This window comes from Pelodiscus sinensis, chromosome 3 (assembly GCF_049634645.1).
Source record: "Pelodiscus sinensis isolate JC-2024 chromosome 3, ASM4963464v1, whole genome shotgun sequence".
NCBI classification, from domain to species: domain Eukaryota; kingdom Metazoa; phylum Chordata; order Testudines; family Trionychidae; genus Pelodiscus; species Pelodiscus sinensis.
Genome location: NC_134713.1, coordinates 146,024,270 through 146,045,663, shown reverse-complemented (window position 1 = coordinate 146,045,663; position 21,394 = coordinate 146,024,270). Strand labels below are relative to the sequence as shown.

Sequence of the window (21,394 nt, the reverse complement as noted above, 5' to 3'; positions counted from 1 at the left end):
TGGCTCGGGTAGGGGGCTCCAGGGCAGGCAGTGTTGGGATCAGATGTAGGGTTAGGGTACTAACCAAGCCACAGACTTCTGGATGTGAGGGTTCAGGAATTTGGGTTGGAGGCTGTGAAGGGCTCAGGACAGGGGGTTCCAGTGTATGATAGGCTCAGATGTAGGGTCTGGGGGAAAAGGGAGTGCAGGAGTGTTCTGATGCTGTGGCCAGATGGGGGCTTGGCCCTAATTGGGGGATTGTCGGCCAGGCTTCATTATTAAATGAAATACAGGCAGTCCCCGGGTTACGTACAAGATAGGGACTGTAGGTTTGTTCTTAAGTTGAATCTGTATGTAAGTCGGAACTGGCGTCCAGATTCAGCCGCTGCTGAAACTGACCAGCGGCTGACTACAGGAAGCCCGAGGTAGAGTTGCTCTGCCCCAGGCTTCCTGTAGTCGGCGCTGGTCAGTTTCAGCAGCGGCTGACTTGGGAACGCCTGGGGCATAGCAGATGGGGTGCTGCCGGGTTGGTCCAGTAGCACCCAGAGTGGCACTGTGGGACCAACCCGGCAGCGCCCCAGCTGCTCTACCACAGGCATCCGGTGAAAAGCATGGTCTGCTGGGGGGAGGGGCAGGGCGTACTAGCTGCGCCCCCCGCCCCCCCCCAGCAGACCAGGGAGACGCGGGCGGCGGACTGAGACGCACCGCGGTCCTGCCGCCCGAGTCCTCCGCGGCTTTGCTCCGCGTCTCCCTGGTCTGCTGGTGACCAGCAGACCAGGGAGACGGGGAGCAAAGCCTCTGAGGACGCCGGCAGCGGGACAGCCGCGGGGCGCGTCTTGGCTTTCCCGCTGCCTGTGTGCTCCGCAGCTTTGCTCCCCTTCTCCCTGGTTTGCTGGTCCCCAACAGACCAGGGAGGCGCGGAGCAAAGACGCGGAGCAAAGACGCGAGCAGCGGGACAGCCCAGACGCGCCGTGGCTGTCCCGCTGCCGGCGTCCTCAGAGGCTTTGCTCCCCATCTCCCTGGTCTGCTGGAGACAGACGCGGAGCAAACCCCGTTCGTAACTGCGGATCCGACATAAGTCGGATCCACGTAACTCGGGGACTGCCTGTACTAAGTCAAACACAAAAAGTTTCTGCATTGTCTTTATTTCTGAGAAGGGTAGGGAACCTGTTTTGAGTCAGGGGTCACTGACCCATAAAAAAAAGTCAGTTGGGGCCACACAAAAGTGAGATTTAAAAAAATAAAATAAATAAATCCTCCAACCCTCCCGCCCCCCCCAAAGCTTCACTAATGTGGCCCAACTATGTTGGTGGGAGCAGGGGGCATAGTACTGGGGAAGGGTGCTAGTGGGTGATTTGGAAGGGGACAGAGTGCCAGTGAGGACAGAGTTCTGTGGCTGAGGACAGAGTTCTCCGGCAGGGGAGTGGGCGCCAGGAGGGCAGGGGAGTCCCCTGCACCCGTTGCCCTCCTCCCCCCCGGGGCCGACCCCCCTCCTTCCGTGGCACAGGGAAACCCCTGCACGTTCCTCCTCCGGGGACGACTTACCTCTCCTGTGGCGCGGGGAAGCCGTCACACTCCTCCTCTGGGGCTAACGCCCCCTTCCGCAGCGCGCTCAGCATGCCACAGTCCTGAGGGAAGGGAGCAGCCAGCATATTTCCGGAACCGCCGAAGTGGCACGAAGCTGCAGGATTTCCGTCTACTGGCACTACCTCCATTGTCGCTGGTAGGTAGTGGGACTTTTTGGAGATCGGGGGAAAATGGGGAGGCCCAAACGCTTCACGCTCGACTGGTTGAGGCCTCATGATTGACCAGTTGGTGACCATGGCTTTAATCTATCTGGATACTCATTAATGGATCTTTAAGTAACCGTTTTGTTTCAGGCAAATTCCACGAGCCAAATACACAGAGGAGGATCGGAACTTAACTTCATTTACAAATTTAATTCTTATGCAAATAGTATGAACAAGAACATCAGCTGGCTTGCATGTTACCTTCCACATCCTATGACTTAACCTACCAACAAAACAATGGAGGTGATAATGGTTCTTATCAACTCTAGTAACTATTTAGTCTTTAAGATGCTACTAGACTACTTCTTGTTTAAGTTTTTCCTGTACCAGATGAACTTGTCTACCCCTCTGAAGCTTATCTAGTCACTGTCTCTTTCTTCTTCGGTCCTCTTCCCCCCCCCCCCCTTTTTTTCCCCCTTCCTTTTCTTTCTCCTCCCCCTCCTCTTCCCTTAGAAGTCCAGATGCAAGAATTAATAACACTCCTGTCATCTGAAGAAGTGGGCTGTGCCCACAAAAGCTCATACCACCATCTACATCAGGGCTACTCAACTTTGGAAGCCCTGGGGACCACAATGATACCCATAGCACATGTCAAGGGACACAACTTAAGTGTGATTGCATATACAGGCAGTCCCCGACTTACGCGGATCCGACTTATGTCAGATCCGCAGTTACGAACGGGGCTCCTGCTGCTCGTGTACTCCGGGGCTTTCTCCGCGTCTCCCTGGTCTGCCTCGCTGCCTGATCTCTCCCCCCCCCCCGCAGCTTTGCAAAGCCTCGGGGAAGCCGGCAGCAGGACAGCCCAGACGCCCTGCGGCTGTCCCGCTGCTGGCGTCCTCAGAGGCTTTGCTCCCCGTCTCCCTGGCAGACCAGGGAGACTGGGAGCAAAGCCGCGGAGGACCCAGGTGGCGGGACCGCGGTGCGTCTCGGTCCGCCGCCCGCGTCTTCCTGGTCTGCTGGGGTGGTGGTGGTGGGGGGGGGGGGGGGGCGCGCAGCTAGTACCCCCCCCCCCCCCCCCAGCAGACTAGGCTTTTCTCCAGACGCCTGTGGCAGAGCAACTGGGGCGCTGCCGGTTGGTCCCGCAGCGCCGCTCTGGGCGCTACTGGACCAACCCAGCAGCACCCCATCTGCTCTGCCCCAGGCGTCCTGATTCAGCCGCTGCTGGTCAGTTTCAGCAGCGGCTGAATCAGGACACCTGGGGCAGAGCAGATAGGGTGCTGCTGGGTTGGTCCAGTAGCGCCGAGGAGCGACGCTACTGGAGCAACCCAGCAGCACCCCAGCTGCTCTGCCCTAGGCGTCCCCAAGTCAGCTTCTGCGGAAACTGACCAGCGCTGACTACAGGAAGCCCGAGGCAGAGTTGCTCTGCTCTGGGCTTCCTGGAATCAGCTGCTGATCAGTTTCAGCAGCAGCTGACTTGGGGACGCTTGGGGTTCTTAAGTTGATTCTGTATGTAATTCAGAACTGGCGGTCAGTTTCAGCAGCGGCTGAATCTGGACGCCAGTTCCGACTTACATACAGATTCAACTTAAGAACAAACCTACAGTCCCTATCTTGTACGTAACCCGGGGACTGCCTGTATAGGCAAATATATATGCTAATATGTTCAAATAGTTTCTTTCACACTGACAGACATAAATACAAAGATTAAGGTAAGACTACACAACACACAGGCCCCATTTAAGTCAGTTGTGCTGATATTGATAAAATACAATATTTACGCAATTTCCACCCATATGACAGCACTTTTAATGAGCAATGACAGTCTAGGAATTTAACTAAAACACATATCAACAGAAGACCATTATAATGACCACTTTTGTGTTGTGGCTCCCATCTGTGGGGCCCATATTGAGCCCCGCGTAAACCCAAACTTCACCGTGGGCCGCAAACAAACCGGCTAGGGGCTGCATGTGGCCTGTGTGTTGAGTAGCCGTGATCTGCATATTTTGTTAGTCTTTAAGGTGCTACTAGTCTGTCTGTTGTTTCAAGTTTTTTCTAAAAAAAGTGATAAGATATTTCTAGTTACCTTCTTGTTTGCAGACTTTTTACTGGTTTTGTTGCCTTCAGTTATGATGTCCTAATATAGCTCATTCTGGAATTATTTTGACGCTTAAGTTGGAGATTAATTTTTCTTTACAAAGGTGTACTCTCTTGCACTTGCACATTAATATAAACAAATTAAAATGGGCTGAAGCAATGCACAGCTGAATGCATATATCAGAAAATAGATTTGCACGGCTGGTTTGACAAGTGCTAGAATGCACAAGAGGGCACTGGGTATAGAAATAAATTGTTGCATTCAGTCCCATTGAAAAAAGAGCTGCATCCTTTCAGCATTTTAAATAGAAATACACCTGAATCCAGGATTTTTCTATTGTTTTGAGGATTCCCCCATCTAAGGGATGTTAAAATGCATGTAATTACATAACCATGTAACCACTGAAAATTTCAGTAGTTACACATGGGGCGGCAGACAGCTCCCTGGGAGCCATCTCCCTTCTGCCATCCTGCACTGTTGCCTCTGTATCAGACACAGCAGTGTGGGGCAGAAGGCAGCTCCTGGGGGCAGCAGAAGCCTGTGTGTAACCGTGAACATTAACCGATGAGCTGCGGTTACACTTTCACATCCTACTATGCACACTAAAAAGTTATCATGACAAATACACAAATAAGAGGACCTTACTCACCTGTGCAGTAACTGATGTTCTTCGAGATGAATGTCCCCGGGGGTGCTCCACACCACCGCTGCCAAGCCTTTGATCTGGAGTCTTCAGAGCAGTGTCCCTGGGGCTGTGCATGAGTGTGCCTCTAGTCACGTGCTCCTACTGTGCAGGTGTCGCGCATGTGTGAACCGCCCGCTCTCCTCAGTTCCTTCTCTATCCCAAGATGAGATCCATTTGAGGAGGCCAGAATTCCGAAGCAGAGAAGAGGAAGGAAAGGTGGTGGTGGTGGAGTCCGGGGACACTCATCTCAAAGAACGTGTTACTGCTCAGGTGAGTAACCTCTTCCTCTTTGAGAGAGAGATGTCCCTGAAGGTGTGCCACAGCAGGTGACTACAAAGCTGTATCTTTCTAAGAAGGTAGGGACTCTGGATCTGGCATGAATGTAGTAGACAGGGCCGCCTTAGATAATTTGTTTAGAAAAAGGACCTTGAGTAAGTGCATAGTGCTTTGCAATTGTATGGTCTGATGACCATGTAGCGGCTGTGCAAATATCTGCTATGTGGACAGTATGGAGGAATGCTACTGAAGTAGACATGGCTCTAGTTGAATGTGCTCATATGCTGTAAAGAAGATCAGCATCTGATAGGGAGTAGCGAAGTCTAATTTAGTCTGAAATCCAGTGGGAGAGTTTTTGAGATGAAATGAGTTGATCCTTGTTGTGATTTGCTATTGAGACAATCAATTTAGGAGAGAACCTGAATGGTCTTGTGCATTGTAAACAGAAGGAAAGTGCTCTGTGCAAGTCCAATGTATTTTTAATTCAAACAAGCTGGCACGGGCCTTAGGAAAAAAGGTCAGGAATTGTATGCTCTGATTGAGGTGAAAAGATGACTCTCTTAGGTAAGAACTTGGTGAGAGTGCATAGGGTCACTTTGTCTTTGAAAAAGGTGGTGTAAAGGGGATCTGCCATGAGTGCTGCAATTTCTCCCACCTGTCTAGCCAGTGTAACAGCTACAAGAAATGCCATTTTCACAGATAAATGCAAAAAAGAACAGATGTGTACTGGTTCAAATGGAAGCTGAATAAGTGTGTATAGCCCCGTCGCCGCTCCGCGGCGTAGCCCCGAGGTTCTCGGTGCTATGTACCCGCACCCGTGCTCCTAGTCTTTCTTTTAGACGGCTCTATCTTCAGTTTCCCTCTCCCAGGCAAGATGGGAGGGGAAGGGGGGCCCGGGCCCGCCCACTCTCACGGGCCCCAGCCCAGGGCCCTAAAGGTGCGGGTTCAATTCGACCCGCCCCGGCTGACGGGGTATGCACCCGTAACTCGTCAGCCCACCAGTCGTTCCTGACTCTGCCCTGGGCCACTTCCTTCCCTTCCCGTAACCCCACCACCAGGTGACTCACCGCCCCCGATCGGGGTCCGCTCGGGGGAACTTCTAGGCTCTGGGTTGTGGGTGCCCAGAAACTTGAGCGTTACCCTAGAATCTTTCACTGAATGCAGCACTTGATCAGTGTTCGCTGCAAAAAGCTTCTGCCTGTTAAATGGTAGGTTTTTTACGGTGGACTGGATCTCCCTAGGGAAGGAGACAGAATTGAACCAGGAAGCTCTTCTGATTATGACCAGTGTAGCTGAGGTTCATGATATGGTGTCAGCAGCATCTAGGGCAGCTTGTAGGGCCATCCTTGAGATTGTAGGGCCCTCAGTGATCACAGTCCTAAACTGCTGTTTCTTCGCCCCAGCAATGTCTGAAATAAAATCGTTGAACTTAGAGTAATTTCTATGGTTGTACTTACTAAATAGAGCTGCATAATTCACCACTTGGAATTGTAGTACTGATGACATATAAACTTTCTGACTGAACAGGTTGACTCTTTTACTGTTGCAATCAGATGGTTTAGATCTAAAATACTGCTGCTTGCTCTTTCGCTGGGCTGCTTCCACCACCAGAGAATTAAGTACAGGGTGGGTAAAAAGAAACTCAGACCCCTTTGGGGGAACACAATGCTTCCTGTAAGCTTGCTTACAAGTGGGGGTAGCTGTTACTGGGGTTCACCATAACCATCTTTGCCAGCTCCATGATAGCTGGGTTAATCGACAGGGCAATTTTAGAAGATGTCACTGTTGCAGAATGTCCGTCAACTCACACTGATTTTTGTTAACTTCCTGAAGGGGTACGTTAAGTTCTATGGACACACATTTAAAAAGGTCTTGGAAGTGGGCAAAATCATCTGCAGTGGTATGTGAAGGAAGCATGACTGCTTCGTCAGGTGATAAGGATTCACTTGTGTCCAGTGATGGGTTAGAGTGATCACCTTCCAGAGCCTGTTGTCGCTGAGGAGATGGGGATTGTGGTGGTGGAGAGTGCTCTGGTACACTATATTTTTTGTCTGTGTTGAGACTGCCAAGGGCTCCAGTATTGCCATTGGGGATATGGCATGGGGAAGTAGCATTCATGTATTACTGAACTACAGTGGCATACTTTGTGTCTGGAGAGTGGTGCATGAGTTCTGGCAGAGTAGATGGAATGGTCAGCGGGGGAGAACTGTATGGCAAAAACATCACTTGAACATCCTCCTCAGTCATTATCTCTCTGGTGAGATAGTTGGTTGCAATGCCAAAGTACCAGGAGGGTGGTCAGTATCAAGAAAGAGTGAGTAGAAAGTGGAGGAGACCATAATTCTGTGTTGCATATATTGTTGAGCAGGCGTCAACAGTGCCATAGTTGGCTGCACTGATACTATTTGCAGTGTAGGATGGTGTCTTGGCACCGAGCAACCAGTTAACAGAGTCAGTGCCATGGCAGTACCTATACCAGTGACAATGGTATACTTGATGCTTGTGGTGTTGGCGCTGGATGGTATGGTGGCAGACGAGGCAGGCAACTTAAAGCCTGATGCCTCAGTGCAGGGTTTCGAATGACCCCATTTGACATCAGTGCCGGAAATACCTGGTATGTTATAGGTACCAAGACACGGTGCTGCAGCTGCTCAGCACCAAACATGTCGATGCCGGAGCCACATGCAGCAGAAAAGAGGCTTGCTTTTTTGCAGGCTTTTTGTCTTTTCAGTTTCTCAAACTGCTGTCCTGGATCAGAGGCTGGTCTTAGTGATTTTTCAACTAGTAGAAGCTTGAGACTTGGGGATCAGAGGCAGCAAGGGGGTGGGGGGGGGGGGGGAGAGCAGGAGCCAGTACTGGGAGGAGATGGCTTAAAAGCCCATTCCTCCAGCACCATCTCTGCGCAGGGGGAGAGAGGGGGCAGAGGTACAGCTCTTACCGCATTTAAAAGTCAGCGCCGCAGCGAACCTAATCGAGTAGTCGATGAAAATTCCATCGTAAATAGCTTACTAACTGCTATTTAACATTCCTACTTGAGACGTCTCTGTCGCGCCATGTGTAGCAGTGCTTAAAACCTGGCTAACCGGGCATGGTGTCAACTAACTAAGGGATGGATGAACTGGAAAAAAAAAACCTTTTTTTTAAAAAAATGACCAATGAACTATTCATTGGTAAACAACTAACTATGGAGTAAAAATGAGGTGAAAAGGGCCTATATCTAAAAAAATGTGGAACGAGGTAAGGAACACTGCCGAGCTCCATCTCTAGCAGGAGGTGGTAGAGGAGGAACTGAGGGGTAGGGGCTCACGCATGTGCAATGCCTGCACAGTAGGAGTGCACAGGTAAAGGCGCCCACATGCGTCTCCCCAGAGACACTGCTCTGAAGACTCTGATCAAAGGGTCAGCAGCGACGCACCAACCTGATGTGGAGCACCCACAGGGACATCTCTCGAAGAAATATCACTTCCACCATGTTAGATTTTATTCAATTTGAAGTGAGATAAAATGTTAAAATAAAATAAGATTCTATTTTCCTCCAATATAAAAATTAAGTTCTCTGTTGAGTGGATCACCCCCCTTTATAAGAATTAAATGTACGCATGTTTTTTTATAAAGAGGTAGCTGTCTTACATGATTATATCCTCAATAGTAGACAATAATAGCATTAAAAAAGGAAAGGCTATTTTCTAACTTCCAACTTGATACCAATGTAATATTAACTAGCATAGGAAGAATCAATTTAACCACAGATGTGTTAAAGCAAGACAGATGATTTCAGTGACCCCATAAAAAGAGGGATTAGGACAGTGGTTCTCAATCTGTGGCCCAATTAGCATTAAGGATGTTAAAATTAGATTAATCAACTAATTGAGTAGTCGATGGAATGTCCATTGACTATTCGATTAGTCAATAAGGGGGCTTCTGCTTTGAAATGTAGCAAGAGCCTACCTGGCTGTTGCTACATTTCAAAGGCAAAAGTGACTTGCCTTTGAAATGTATAGGAGCCCCAGCAGGAGCTCTTGTGCATTTCAGAGATTGAAACACTGCATCAAGCCCGGGGCCTGCGAGGAGTCCCCCGCTGACACTGGGCTCCATGCAACGCTTCTACTGTGAAATGTACAAAAGCTCCAGCGGGACTCTTGTACATTTCAAAGGTAGAATGCTGCTGTTGCCCGCTCCCACAGAGCTGGAGTTGGGGGGGGAACTGGTTTTTAAGCTGGCTCCCCGTAGCACCCTCTTCTTTCCCCCACTGCCTCTTTCAGATTGAGGCAGCAAGATATGGAGGGGGGGGGGTGAGGGGGGAGAAGGGAGTGACTAGTCTATTAGTGTGCCAACTATCCAATAAGCTTTTGCTTATTGGATAGCTGACTAGTCGATTACATCCCTAATCAGCATATAGCAGCAGCCCACACGACATCCTCAGGGCCATACAGCCACAGCCTTGAGAACTAGATTAGAAGAATACAAAAAAAAAAAAATCTTAGGAACAAGAACAGTCAGCACAAACAAAAGAGGACAGTGACCCAAAGTACCTGGCGCTTCAATGAGATTAGCTCCATGTCCAGCTGTCTAAGAATTGTGTTAGCTGCACTGGGGCTACAGGAAACTGCTACAACATCTTCCTGGGTCAGATACATGCCCTTAGGTGGACGACATTTAGAACGTTGCGAGTGATGGCGATGCTGTAAGCTCTGATACTCTCTTCTACCCAGTCCTATTTTACTGGTCTGAACAGGTTGTTCATTATTGCCCTTAAAAAGTTGGAACAGATAAGGCAATTAAAATATTCAGCTTTTGAATACCATGCCACATCATAAATAGTTTACCAAAAAAAGATAAAAGCTAGGCCATTTCTATAGCTACCTGAGAAGAGCATTAAAGCTGTGTAGCCTAGGAGTGTTGGAGTACAGTTAAACAAACAACTGACCTATGAGCCTGGAGTTATCGGTTAATCCAACCTACTACACACATGCATCAAGGGGGCAAGTGGGAGCCAGTGTTTGGGGAGAGCTGGCTTAAAAGCTGGCTTCCCATAACCAACAGATCCTACAGAGCCACCTGCTCCCCCACTACTGTGCTGCTGCCTCTGATAGAGAGGCAGCAGCCTTGAGGATGAGGGTACAAGTGAAAGCCGGTACATACAGGAAGCCAGTTCTCAAGCCGGATTCCCATGAATGGGTTTGTTTAGTCTGCAGAAGAGAAGAGTGAAGGGGGGATTTGATAGCAACCTTCAACTTCCTGAAGGGAGGTTCCAAAGAGGATGGAGAAAGGCTGTTCTCAGTAATGACGGATGGCAGAACAAGGAGCAATGATCTCAAGTTACAGTGGGGGAGGTCTAGCTTGGATATTAGGAAAAACTATTTCACTAAGAGGGTGGTGAAGTACTGGAACGAGTTACCTAGGGAGGTGGCGGAATCTCCATCCCTACAGGTTTTTAAGTCTCAGCTTGACAAAGCCCTGGCTGGGTTGATTTAGTTGGGGTTGTCCCTGCTTTGGGCAGGGGGCTGGACTTGATGACCGCCTGAAGTCTCTTCCACTCTATGAGTCTCTAATATTGGCTCACATGGAGCTGCCTGCCCTTCACCCTATGCACGGCTGCCTCTCTATCAGAGGCAGCCGTGCAAGGGGTCAGGCATGAGCCAATATGCGCAGAGAGCTGGCTTTAAAGCTGGCTCTCTGCGTGTGCTAGCTCCATGGAGCTACCTGCCGCCTCTTGAGGCAGCGGGGAAGGGAGGCAGGTGGGAGCTAGCTTAAAAGCCATCTCCCAACGAGCACTAGCTCTGTGAAACGGTCACCCCAAACCTCTACACTGCTGCCTGCTGTCCTTGGGCCCCCCATGAACAGGGGCTGCTGCTGGCCCACACTGCTGCCTCAGTATTAGAGGCAGCAGCGTGGGGTAGCACGCAGGAGCCAGTCTGCGCAGGGAGCCAGTTTTTAAAAAGCAGCAGCATGTTTTTTGCTAAAGCAGCAGCACGGGGTGGCAGAGGGCTCCCCAGGATTCTGCCCTGGGGAGAATTTTAGTAATCATGTAACTGAAAAATTTTTATGACTAGAAAATTACAAAAACAAATGTTATCTAACATCCCTAGTATAGTCCAAGTTATGTTCTCAAATCAGTTGTTGGATAAGTCTGTTATAACCTTTAACATTTCTTTCGAAGTTTACAGAGTATGTTTCCATTACAAAAATTATTTTCAGTTGGGTTAGAGAAACATTAGCACACATACTATGAAAGAATGTTTCCTAACCTTTAGAGTTTGTTTAGTTTTGTTTTAAAAAAAAAAAATTTACAGGTTCGAAATCTAGGCTCCTGAGTCTCCACATATTCTATATAAAAATAAGGTTACAAAGTGGAGCACTAGAGCTGGTAAAACAAAATCCATCAAAAATAGTGTTTTGTTGAAATTGAAATTTTACAGGAAGATTTCTCAGTCCAGAATGACCTCAAAATATGAGAATGAGAAAGAAACACACTCCTAGTCTAGTTGTTTGGACCCAGATTCAATTCTTCCGCACTGAATTGAAAACAGGATTTTCCATCCCAAATTTCTCTGAATGCCTTCTAATGCAGAATGAACAACTTCTTTTCATTATTTCATGAAATGGAACTGTTTCCTGGATAGGCCTACCAAATGCCAGAACTAAGATTGCCTATGCAAAAACCTAATTCTTCTCATTCCCACACTTTATGTATGTATCTTATGTTACTGTCTTTAACAACATGATCACATACTGTTTTTCCCATGGGACCCCAGCTTCATTCAGTCCCCAAGATTTTATTTCTATTGTTCAGTTTGTGGGTCTAGGCCAAAGAAAGGCAAATTACAGCCCATGGGCTGTATCTGCCCATCTGCTGTTTTAATCTGGGCCTCAAGTTCCCCCGCTGTGTGTGCACTGTGGCTTCTGGAAATGGTGCCGTGTCCCCCTTATGGCATAGGGACAGCCAGCAGGCTGCACATGCTGCCCTGCCCCAAGCACAGTCTCCACTACTCCCATTTGCTGGAACCCAAAGCCAATGGGAGCATCAGGGGCAATGTCTGCAGCACACAGAGCTCCCGGCTGCAACTCCGTGTGGGAGCTGACTGGAAGGGAGACATGCTGCTGCTTTCAGGAGCTACTTGAAGAGGTAACTCCCTCTCCCCCTGCACTCCAACCCTTGTCCAGCCCTGATCCCCCTCCTGCCCGCCGAACTCCTCAGTGCCAGCCCAGGGCTCCCTCTTGCACCCCAAACCCATCATCCCCTGCCTGACCCCACAGCCTGCACCCCCCTCTGGAGCCTCACCAACCCCCTACACTCCAACCTCAATTTCACAAACATTTGTTGCCCTCTACATAGTTTTTCAAACCCCGATGTGGCTCTTGGACCAAAAAATTTACTCGGCCCTTTAAGCCTTATTTACAGAGTACTATTATCTCTTACTATGAATACAGATAATTTCCTTATTGGCTTTTCTCAAGTATTTATATGTACAGTTATATAAAGACAGTCTTGGCTATACAGTATTCAAGACCTTCACAAACAATTTATCTTCACAAAATTCTTGTGAGTTGAATTATTATCCCCATTTTACAGAGGAGGCCTAAGGTCAAAAGTGAAAAAAAAAACCAATTTCAGACTGAAATGCTTATTACCTGCCTTTTTTTTTTTACACTGTATTGCACATTTTATAGCACTTGATACATTCTAATAAGCTTCTATTGACTAATACAGCCAATGCACATCAGGATTCAGGGCTTAAAGTCAAAAAATGAGGAACACCTAATTAGTAAGCATCTCTGTAAAGTTGTTTTTAAATGATTTGCTCAGCATCACACAGGATTTGTAAGGCAGAAGCTAAATCCAGTTCTCCAGGGAAGCATTCAATAATAATGCTCAATGCCTTAATAATGAAACCATCCTTTCTATTCCTGCAACCCCTTAACTCATGCACTAAACACCCTTTAGTTTTTACAACAAATGAGGCAGGGGGATCCTACAGACAAAGCTTCCTTTACTCTACAACTCTGATTCACCTCCAAAGCAGGTCCATCAGGTAAACTGATGGAATGAGGCAGAGTTTTCAGAGAAAAAACATTGTGACCATGTAACAGAAGTCTATCAATGTATATGCACAAGCACGTTGAATTAGTGTTACTTGGGCAATCTTAATTCTGGCATTTCCTAAATAGTGTGTTTAGCTTTTGCAACTTAAACAATGTTTGCTTAAACAGTTAGCAATTTCCTAGGTTTTAAAGGAACTGAAAAAAAAATCTCTGTCAAACTGATATGTCATGGCTCATCAGCAGGGTTGGAACCTTCCGATTCATCAAAGACCTAGGCTACCTAAGCTAACTGACAGAGGTGATAAGTTGTCATCCTGTATGCAAACAAAAACTAGAAGGAAATGAGACCAACTGCTAGATATTTGCTGACATTAAAGGACTGGTAAAATTCAAGAAACTCTGATTCCATTTCGGAGGGTAAAGAGGTGTTCTAGGGTCAGACTACTGCTTCTTACTCCCAAGGCCTGATCTCTTCTGCCCAGTGTGCTCTAACCAAAGGATGTTAAGTAGTGAGTAAATGACTAATCTAAATAACTAATACACTATTAGTTGATAAGCTCTGCAGTTTAAATGTACTAGAAGCCAGTAGTGCAGGCAGCCCGGATCCTACTACATTTAAACTGCAGAGCCGCAGCGGGGGTGGGTCTGGGACCCAGAGTGAGCCGGGATTGAAGCAGTCCTGGCTTGTGCCGGGTCCGGACCACTGCAGCTCTGCCCTTTAAATAGAGTAAGAGCCACTCAGCTCTTACTACATTTAAAAGGCAGTGCTTCCTCTGCCTTCCCATCCCCGCCACTATAGAGATGGTGCTGGGGGAAACTGGCTTTTAAGGCGGTTCCCCTCAGCACTGGCTCCCTGCCCCCACTGCCTCTGATATAGAGGCAGTACTGATACTGATAGAAGCATGGGGAAATGTGAGTAGTCAACTAAACTATTCTTTTACATTCCTACTCTAACCTATCCCATTCTAGTTCATTCTCTTCACTCAACCGTGACTTCTCCTCCCAGTCTTTTTTCTTCTCGTCTCCCCAACCCTAGCTTCCACTCTTCAGCCTTTGTATCCCGGTCCCATTCTCAGTATCCTCTGTGGTCCTCGATCCATCGGTCTTTCCCTGCACATTAGTTAGGATCTTGCAGTGGGAAACTGGGATTGGGAGCCAATCTCAGTCCCTTGGATTCCAGGCTCCTTGGTGAAGAGTCTTTGTCCAGGCAATTCCAGTTCTCCTTCCTTGTTTGATCTCAACACCAGCCTCCCATCAGCTCCTAGTCCTCATACTCAGCTAAGCAATCAGTCCCAGTCCTACCCCTCCAACTTCCAGTCACATTTCCCATCCCACCCTCCAGTCTTAGTCTCACTGGACTCCTTGCCCCAACCTATTCCTTTCCCCCCCGCTCAGTGTTACTTTTGTCCCTTTTGCATTGAGGTCAAATGGATTCCTCTTCCTTGCTACTCGAGTGCCAACATATGCATGCGTGTCACTGTGCACAGGAAAAAGAGGGTCTCCTTGAACTCATTTCCAGTGCCTAGCCCCAGCCAGGAGAAACCACTACTACTTACAACTTTGCCAACTGTGCATGCAATTTCACAGAAGGGAAAACCTCCACATCCACTGCTTTATTTCAAATCCCTGTTTCCAAAGCACAGGAAGTACTTAGGTGGTGTTGTGCTCAGCATTGCTAGTCTAAGCGATTTAAGAGCCTAAACTTCATTTTCAAAAGGGACTTAAAGCACAATACTAAATACCTTTATAAATCTGGGCCGAAAGTTGGGTTGTTTTTTTTTCATTTGCTTTGCCCATGTTAAAAAAAACCCAGTATTATTCCTTTGTGTCTAGAAAAGCTGAACTATTTTGGCTGAAATTTTTTCAAAAGCCTAAAGCAGAGACCAGGGATGTTTTCCCCCTTCCTCTGCAGCATGGGTTTAAACTATGGTGTAGGACAGATTTTCTGCCACCTCAAACCATGATTTAAAAATTGTAAGGACTTAAGTAACTCATCCAGAGGTTATGGGTCTATTACAGGAGTGGGTAGGTAAGGTTCTGTGGCCTTCAGTGTACATGAAGGGACTACATGATCATGATGATCCCTTCTGGCCTTCAAGTCTATGAAAGCATCAGATGTGACAACCAACTATAATTATATGAAGACAAGATACATATGCTCTCATTGCTGTGAATGAAGAGGATGTGTCATACTTTTATACATTAAAATACAAACTGGTGTTTCTCAAAGTAAGTATTTGGTATCCAATTATTCAGCATCAGTAAGAAACTGGAAAGAGTATTTGATAGAATATTTAATTGGGATTGGCCCTGCCTTGGGCAGGGGGCTGGACTTGATGGCCTTCTACGGTCTCTTCCAGATCTATGGTTCTATGAAGGGCCAAATGTCTCCTATTGATTAATCCTGATCTCTTCTCTGAAATATCTTCTTACTGGCTGATCAGCAATTTCTCTCCCTCCCCAAAGAGAGGTAAAGACTGAAATATCTCAGCAAATGAAATAGTAAAGGTTAGCTTCATCCAAAAAGTATCAAAAATCTTCTATATTTTAAATATTATATGAAGATTTCATCTAGTTATGCTCTGTACAGAAGGTATCATGGAAAAATTACTAACATTCATTGTAACTAGAATGTTACCTCCTTTTTGGTTTCTTTTTTGGGATCATAATCACTATCGTTTCCATCCATTGGATGTGCTTCTTCCACATCATCATCACTGAGGACAGACAATAAATAAGTAAACTTGGTCCTATTAGCCTGTTATTCCACTAGTTAAGCCGAGGCTATCTACAATTATATCATTATGTTATAGTCATAATGTCATACGACAAACAAATGGATATGAATTACCATTATTCTGGAATTTCTTAATAAGATGTTGTATACCCCGGAAACCTTTTCATTATGATAACATATACAAGCTTAACAACAGTTGGAAAAATTCTTCTTCTCTTGGTAAAATGCTAAGCAGGAAGACTTGGATCCAAGTTTATCATATTCAAACAATAGCACTTCTGGTCTAACTAGACTGCAAGCAAATAATTTTTAGTTTGAAGTTCTTAAGTAACAGGGTCACTAAAAGTTATTTTGAATTTATTTAAAAGGCTTGCCTCCTTACAATATGTAGCTAGAATCTTTGCCTCTAAGAAAACTAAATAGACCTGCGAACTATATTTACCGTAAAAATGGAGAATGATAATTGCATGTTAAATTTTTTTAATTGTCAGCCATTTAAAGGGTTAAACTATAGTACTGTAAACTGCAGAATACTAGTAAAACATTATTACTGGATATTTCAATTTATTGTACCTTTCCATTCGCTCCTCTACCAAGAGTTCCAAGTCTTGTTTCATAGGATTTGTTTTACAAGATAACTTAGTAACCAGCTTGCTGCGCAGCTACTGCATTTGCTACAGAGATATTTACTTAATATAGCACTAGTAAAATACAGTTTGTCTGTTGAAAGTACAAAAGACTAAACTAACAGTACTCTTACCATTAGAAATGATACCTCCAAGTTAGAGATGAAACATCTTGTCAGTAAAATGCTGCCATATTTGTACCAAAGAACTTCATTATCAATTAGCTATTTAAAAAATATTTAACCCACCTGTCACCTTGATTATTTCTATTAGCTAGTTTCCGAGCCTGTCGATCCATCAAGCTTGTCCTAGATCGAGTTTTTTTCCAAGAATAGTAATATTTTACAAGGCTTGCAATAGTCTTGTCTGGAAGCTAGGAGAATTAGTTCAAATTGTAAAAGAAATATAAACTAACAGTTAAAGTACAATTATCTTACAATAATACTTTACATGAATACTTTACTTTTCCATGCATTTAGAGAAATGCATAGCTTTTTAAAGTGGGAAAATCTCTCATGCCCCTTTTGTAAATAAATTTAGTGTTTTTACAGCTTTAAAAGGCTGAATAATATAGATGCAAAGCTGAATTTAAGTTTCTTAGACTAAGTTCTTTGGAGTAGGAACCCTATATTTGAATTAGGGATGTAACAGTGTAGTCGATTAACCGATAAGGAAAATGCCTATAGGTTAATACTATAGACTACATATATTTCCCTCCTGCCACTCCGCCACTAAATTAAACTGGTACTTAGCACAATGGGGCTTTATTCTGATAGGAGACTTCAGATTCAAAATATTTGTATTTAACAATAGTTATAACCTGAAATATTACCCTACCATTTGCTGGATCCTGTGAAAGCTCTTCCCATGAAAACTAAAAGCTTGTTCAAACAGGACTTTATCTTCAACTGTCCACTCATCAGGGAAAGGAGTGAAATTAGGGAGATCCGCAAGGGACTTCTCAATGTTATGTTTATGCCAGAACAACATGCCAAGTGCCTTTGAAAAGAAATAATCCATTTTGATTTTAACTGACTTGTATCAAAGCACACTTTGGAAAGTTACATTAAAAACCTACATTAAATATGATTAAGTATCTTTCTTCAGAACCCCAACTATCAAAATAAATTCACATTTAAGCATCTCTTCTCTATTGTGCCTAAGTAAAAAACTTATAAGATTCTCTTCACAGATACTTAGATCAGTGGGCACTTCTGCATTTCACCCAGGCTGAAATATCTGGACCAGTCAGTCCAGTTGAGAAGATGGATATGAGGCAACAGTGTGACCTTGTAGCCAAGAAGACACATGGAATATTAGGTTGCATTACAATGAACATTGCTAGCAGATCTAAAGTGATTATTCCCCTTTATTCGGCACTGGTGAGGCCACATCTGGAGAATTGTGTCCAGCTCTGCCCCCCACACACACCGTCCCCACTACAGAAAGGATATGGATGCATTGGAGACAGTCCAGCAGACAGCAAGCAAAGTGATTAGGGGGCACATGACCTATGAGGAGAGGCTGAGGGACTTAGGCTTATTTAGTCTGCAGAAGAGGAGAGTGAGGGGGGATTGGATAGCAGCCTTCAGCTTCCTGAAGGGAGGTTCCAAAGAGGATGGAGAAAGGCTGTTCACAGTAGTTACAGATGGCAGAACAAGGAGCAATGGGCTTCAAGTTACAGTGGCGGAGGTCTAGGTTGGCTATTAGGAAAAACTATTTCACTAGGAGGATGGTGAAGTACTGGAATGGGTTACCTAGGGAGGTGGTGGAATCTTCCATCACTAGAGGTTTTTAAGTGTTGGTTTGACAAGGCCCTGTCTGGGATGTTTTAGTTGGGAATTGTCCTGTTTTTGGCAGGGGGCTGGACTTGATAATCTCCAGAGGTCTCTTCCAGCCCTATGAATCTAATTGGTGGTCAGTGTGGCAGTGTCATCTCTGAATTAGTATAAAACAGTGGTAGGCTCAAAATCTGACTCACCACCTTCTTCTACAAACAAATAATCTATGTAGTTCTTTACAGTCCTTCCTGAACACTCAAACAAAAAGATTTCTCCTTTTCAATGACCAGAAAGCCACCCAGCACACTACCCTCACGTGCTACATGTACACATGCAGTAAAAATATTCATGAGGGAAACAAGGTATCTGAAGTTCTAAAAGGCAAAAAATATATATATATATAAATTTGAAACTCTGAATACATCTTGAATATCCTTTTTAACAACCCCCCATCTCTCAAATAAAAAAAATAAAAAAACCTGTCAGGCTTGCACTAGACACTTCCATTGTCCATAGCTATGTTTGACATACCATAAATCAGACACATTTCAAATAAATCTATATGGGGCGTAAACAGAATGCAAGTGCTTTGTATTTCTGATCAAGACTAACAACTGGAGAAACATCCATCCATCCCCACCCTCCCCCCCAAAAAAAAAACCTTCACAAATTTTACTACAGATATTGTTCAGGACTTGGGGAATACTGAAACAGAACTGATTAAATTAGTTTCATATGGTGCATACAAATCTCAGTGCCTTAATTTAATGGATCTAACCAGCTATTCCCTGACAATATTTTCCCACTTCACTATGAGAACAAACCACAAGCAGTTTGTGCAAGCAGACTTATTTGTCTGTATTTTTTCCCCTAAAGAGCACTGGAAAAAACAGTACAAGCTGACATTTTTTCTGCACATATTCTAAATACTACATTATCTGCCTCTCCTTCCAGCAGTACACACTTAAATAGCCAAATACAGGCAGTCCCCGACTTACGTGGATCCGACTTACGTCGGATCCCTAGATACGAACGGGTGAGGCAACTCCCGCACATGCGCAGCAGCATTCCCGGGGCTCGCTCACCTGGGTCCTAGGATCCTCCTCCTCCTCGGGCCGGCTCCGACTGGGGTCCCGCAGAGCTGCCGGGCAGAGGAAAAGTGCCTCCCCACGCCCGCTGCCCCCCCACCCCCCTGCCAGCAACAGGCTGCCCCCTCCCCTGAGCAACAGGCTGCCGAACAGACAAAAGCAGCCTCTCTGCCCCTCCTCCCCTCTATACATGCCGGGCTCCTGGAGCGCAGCAGCGTCCCCGGGGCTCGCTCACCTGGGTCCTAGAATCCACCTCCTCCTCCTCTTCGGCCGGCTCCAACTGGCCTCTGCCTGCAGCAGCTGGCCACAGGGACAGGGATCCCGCAGAGCTGCCGGGCAGAGGAAAAGTGCCTCCCCACGCCCGCTGCCCCCCCCCCCCCCCGCGGCCTCGCATCCTGCACGCCTCCCCCCTTCCCCCCTGCCAGCAAAAGGCTGCCCCCTCCCCTGAGCAACAGGCTGCCGAACAGCAGACAAAAGCAGCCTCTCCGCCCCTCCTCCCCCTATACATGCTGGGCTCCCTGGGCAAACAAAGACTCCACCAAAACAAACAAAGTGCTGGCCTCATTGTGTTAGCAAAAAAAGGACCCTCCTCCTAGAACCCTGGGTGGTGTGTGGAAATAAAGCTATTAGCTCAAAGCATGGTGCAGAGCTGTTTGGTATTTGATGAGTTACTCCTTTAGTCCTGAGTTTGTCACAGGGACAGAAATAGATGTGAAATCTTCTGAACAGGGGAACAGACAGCAAAACAAACATTAGAGGGGAGTTAACCTTTCCCTATGCTATCCAAAACTAAAAAAAATGTTTGGCTAGAGTTTCCCCTACAATATGTACCAGTTCCGACTTACATACAAATTCAACTTAAGAACAAACCTACAGTCCCTATCTTGTACGTAACCCGGGGACTGCCTGTACTGCAATGAGTTCTCATTACCAATGTTTCATTATTTTTTGCCCTACTCTTCTCCCCCAAAACAAGCTTATACAATAGGATGTTTTACTAGTACATCAATAATTAAGCTTTTGTTTCCCTTACTTTTACTGTATTCATTCACTTGGTAACTTTTAAAATACAAACTCCTACAGATCTTAGTCAGTGTGAACGAGCAATGTTTACGTATAATCACTACCCATGACAAAGTTAACAGTAAAACCAAAAAAATTACAGAACTTTAACTATAATCTCCAAACGCCACAAGTTTTGATAGTGTTTTTCTTACTCTGAAACATACCTGCTGAATTATTTTTATAGCCCCGTAGCTGAAATGCCTCTAGAACTGTAGCATGAAGAACACTGAATCAATGTTAGCATTTAAAATATTAATTCCAAAATGCACCAGTCCATACAAAAAAGTTACTTGCCAAGAAATCTTGGGGTTTTTAAAGTTACATAAACACACAATTACATGACATGCCCAGTGTACCAAATCATACCAAACTTTTCAAAACTGCAATGCAAGCTGAGCATGTCATAAAAATAAAGAGCTCAATCTTTTGCAGAGAATCCAGACCACAACAGTATGCAGATCCATAAAACTGCAGTTTGCTGCCGAGCCTGAAGAGAAATAGCATTAGTTAATGGAAGCCAGATGAAAAAAGTGAGTTGCGTGTTATACTCAAAGTAAACACTACATTGAAATCACTCATTCCACTTACCTGTTCCACATTGTATCCATGTTTTTCCTTTGCTATTGCAATATATTCATCCACTGTAAGAAAGCAATGCCAGAATTAATTTCTCTAGAAGTATTAGTTCTGTGGTTTACCAAATGTGACTAAGCAGCGTAGTGGAGGATAATTGATATAAAAGTTTTTAATATATGTTTGATGCCTTCTTCCCCATCTTTTATACACTGCTTGTTTTTGCAGGGTCTGCTCCCACAAAAGGTTATGCATGTGCTTTACACACTACAAGCAGTTCCATGGAAGTCAATGAGGTTTATTGAAGTGCATAAAATTGAAGCAATGCAAGAATCATTTTCCTATGTTTGAACAGTGTCTGTATTGTAGGCACTACAGTAATATACTGTACATAATGGTATCCACTAAGATATTTATGCTGATTTTAACAATATTTATCCAGTCACCAGAGATTTGTTGATGTAGTAATCTTTCACAGATCTCACCACTGATGACTTTCAAAGAGAGGAGAACTGGGAGATTTCAAAAGAAAATTGAGAACTCTCATTTTAGCATAATAAATTATATTATACATTCAGTAATCTAAAAAGCCCACTCAGCAGCTGCATAATCTCACAGATCTTTAGTTTTAATCCTCAGTTTCCCTTGGTTTATTGCATTATATTTAGCCACCCGAGTCAATTGTCAATAGAAGTGTACATAAAGTCTGACCA

The 21,394-nt window shown here is 45.4% G+C and overlaps 1 protein-coding gene across 7 annotated transcripts in view; it reads right to left on the bottom strand.

Annotated features, from left to right (window-relative positions):
- The window catches only part of RCOR3 (REST corepressor 3), a 62,599-nt gene that overhangs the window by 24,473 nt on the left and 16,732 nt on the right, over positions 1 to 21,394 (bottom strand). For 5 of the 7 annotated variants that reach the window (XM_075925119.1, XM_075925121.1, XM_075925122.1 and 2 more), the window contains 5 exons: positions 20,697 to 20,749; positions 17,012 to 17,173; positions 16,423 to 16,547; positions 15,450 to 15,528; positions 9,301 to 9,519 (listed from right to left, as the gene is read on the bottom strand). In XM_075925119.1, the coding sequence (XP_075781234.1) occupies positions 9,301 to 9,519; positions 15,450 to 15,528; positions 16,423 to 16,547; positions 17,012 to 17,173; positions 20,697 to 20,749 (638 nt within the window). Of the gene's footprint in view, positions 1 to 9,300; positions 9,520 to 15,449; positions 15,529 to 16,422; positions 16,548 to 17,011; positions 17,174 to 19,278; positions 19,392 to 20,272; positions 20,528 to 20,696; positions 20,750 to 21,394 lie in introns of those variants that run through there. The other 2 variants (XM_006131098.4, XM_075925120.1) reach the window with 2 other exon arrangements.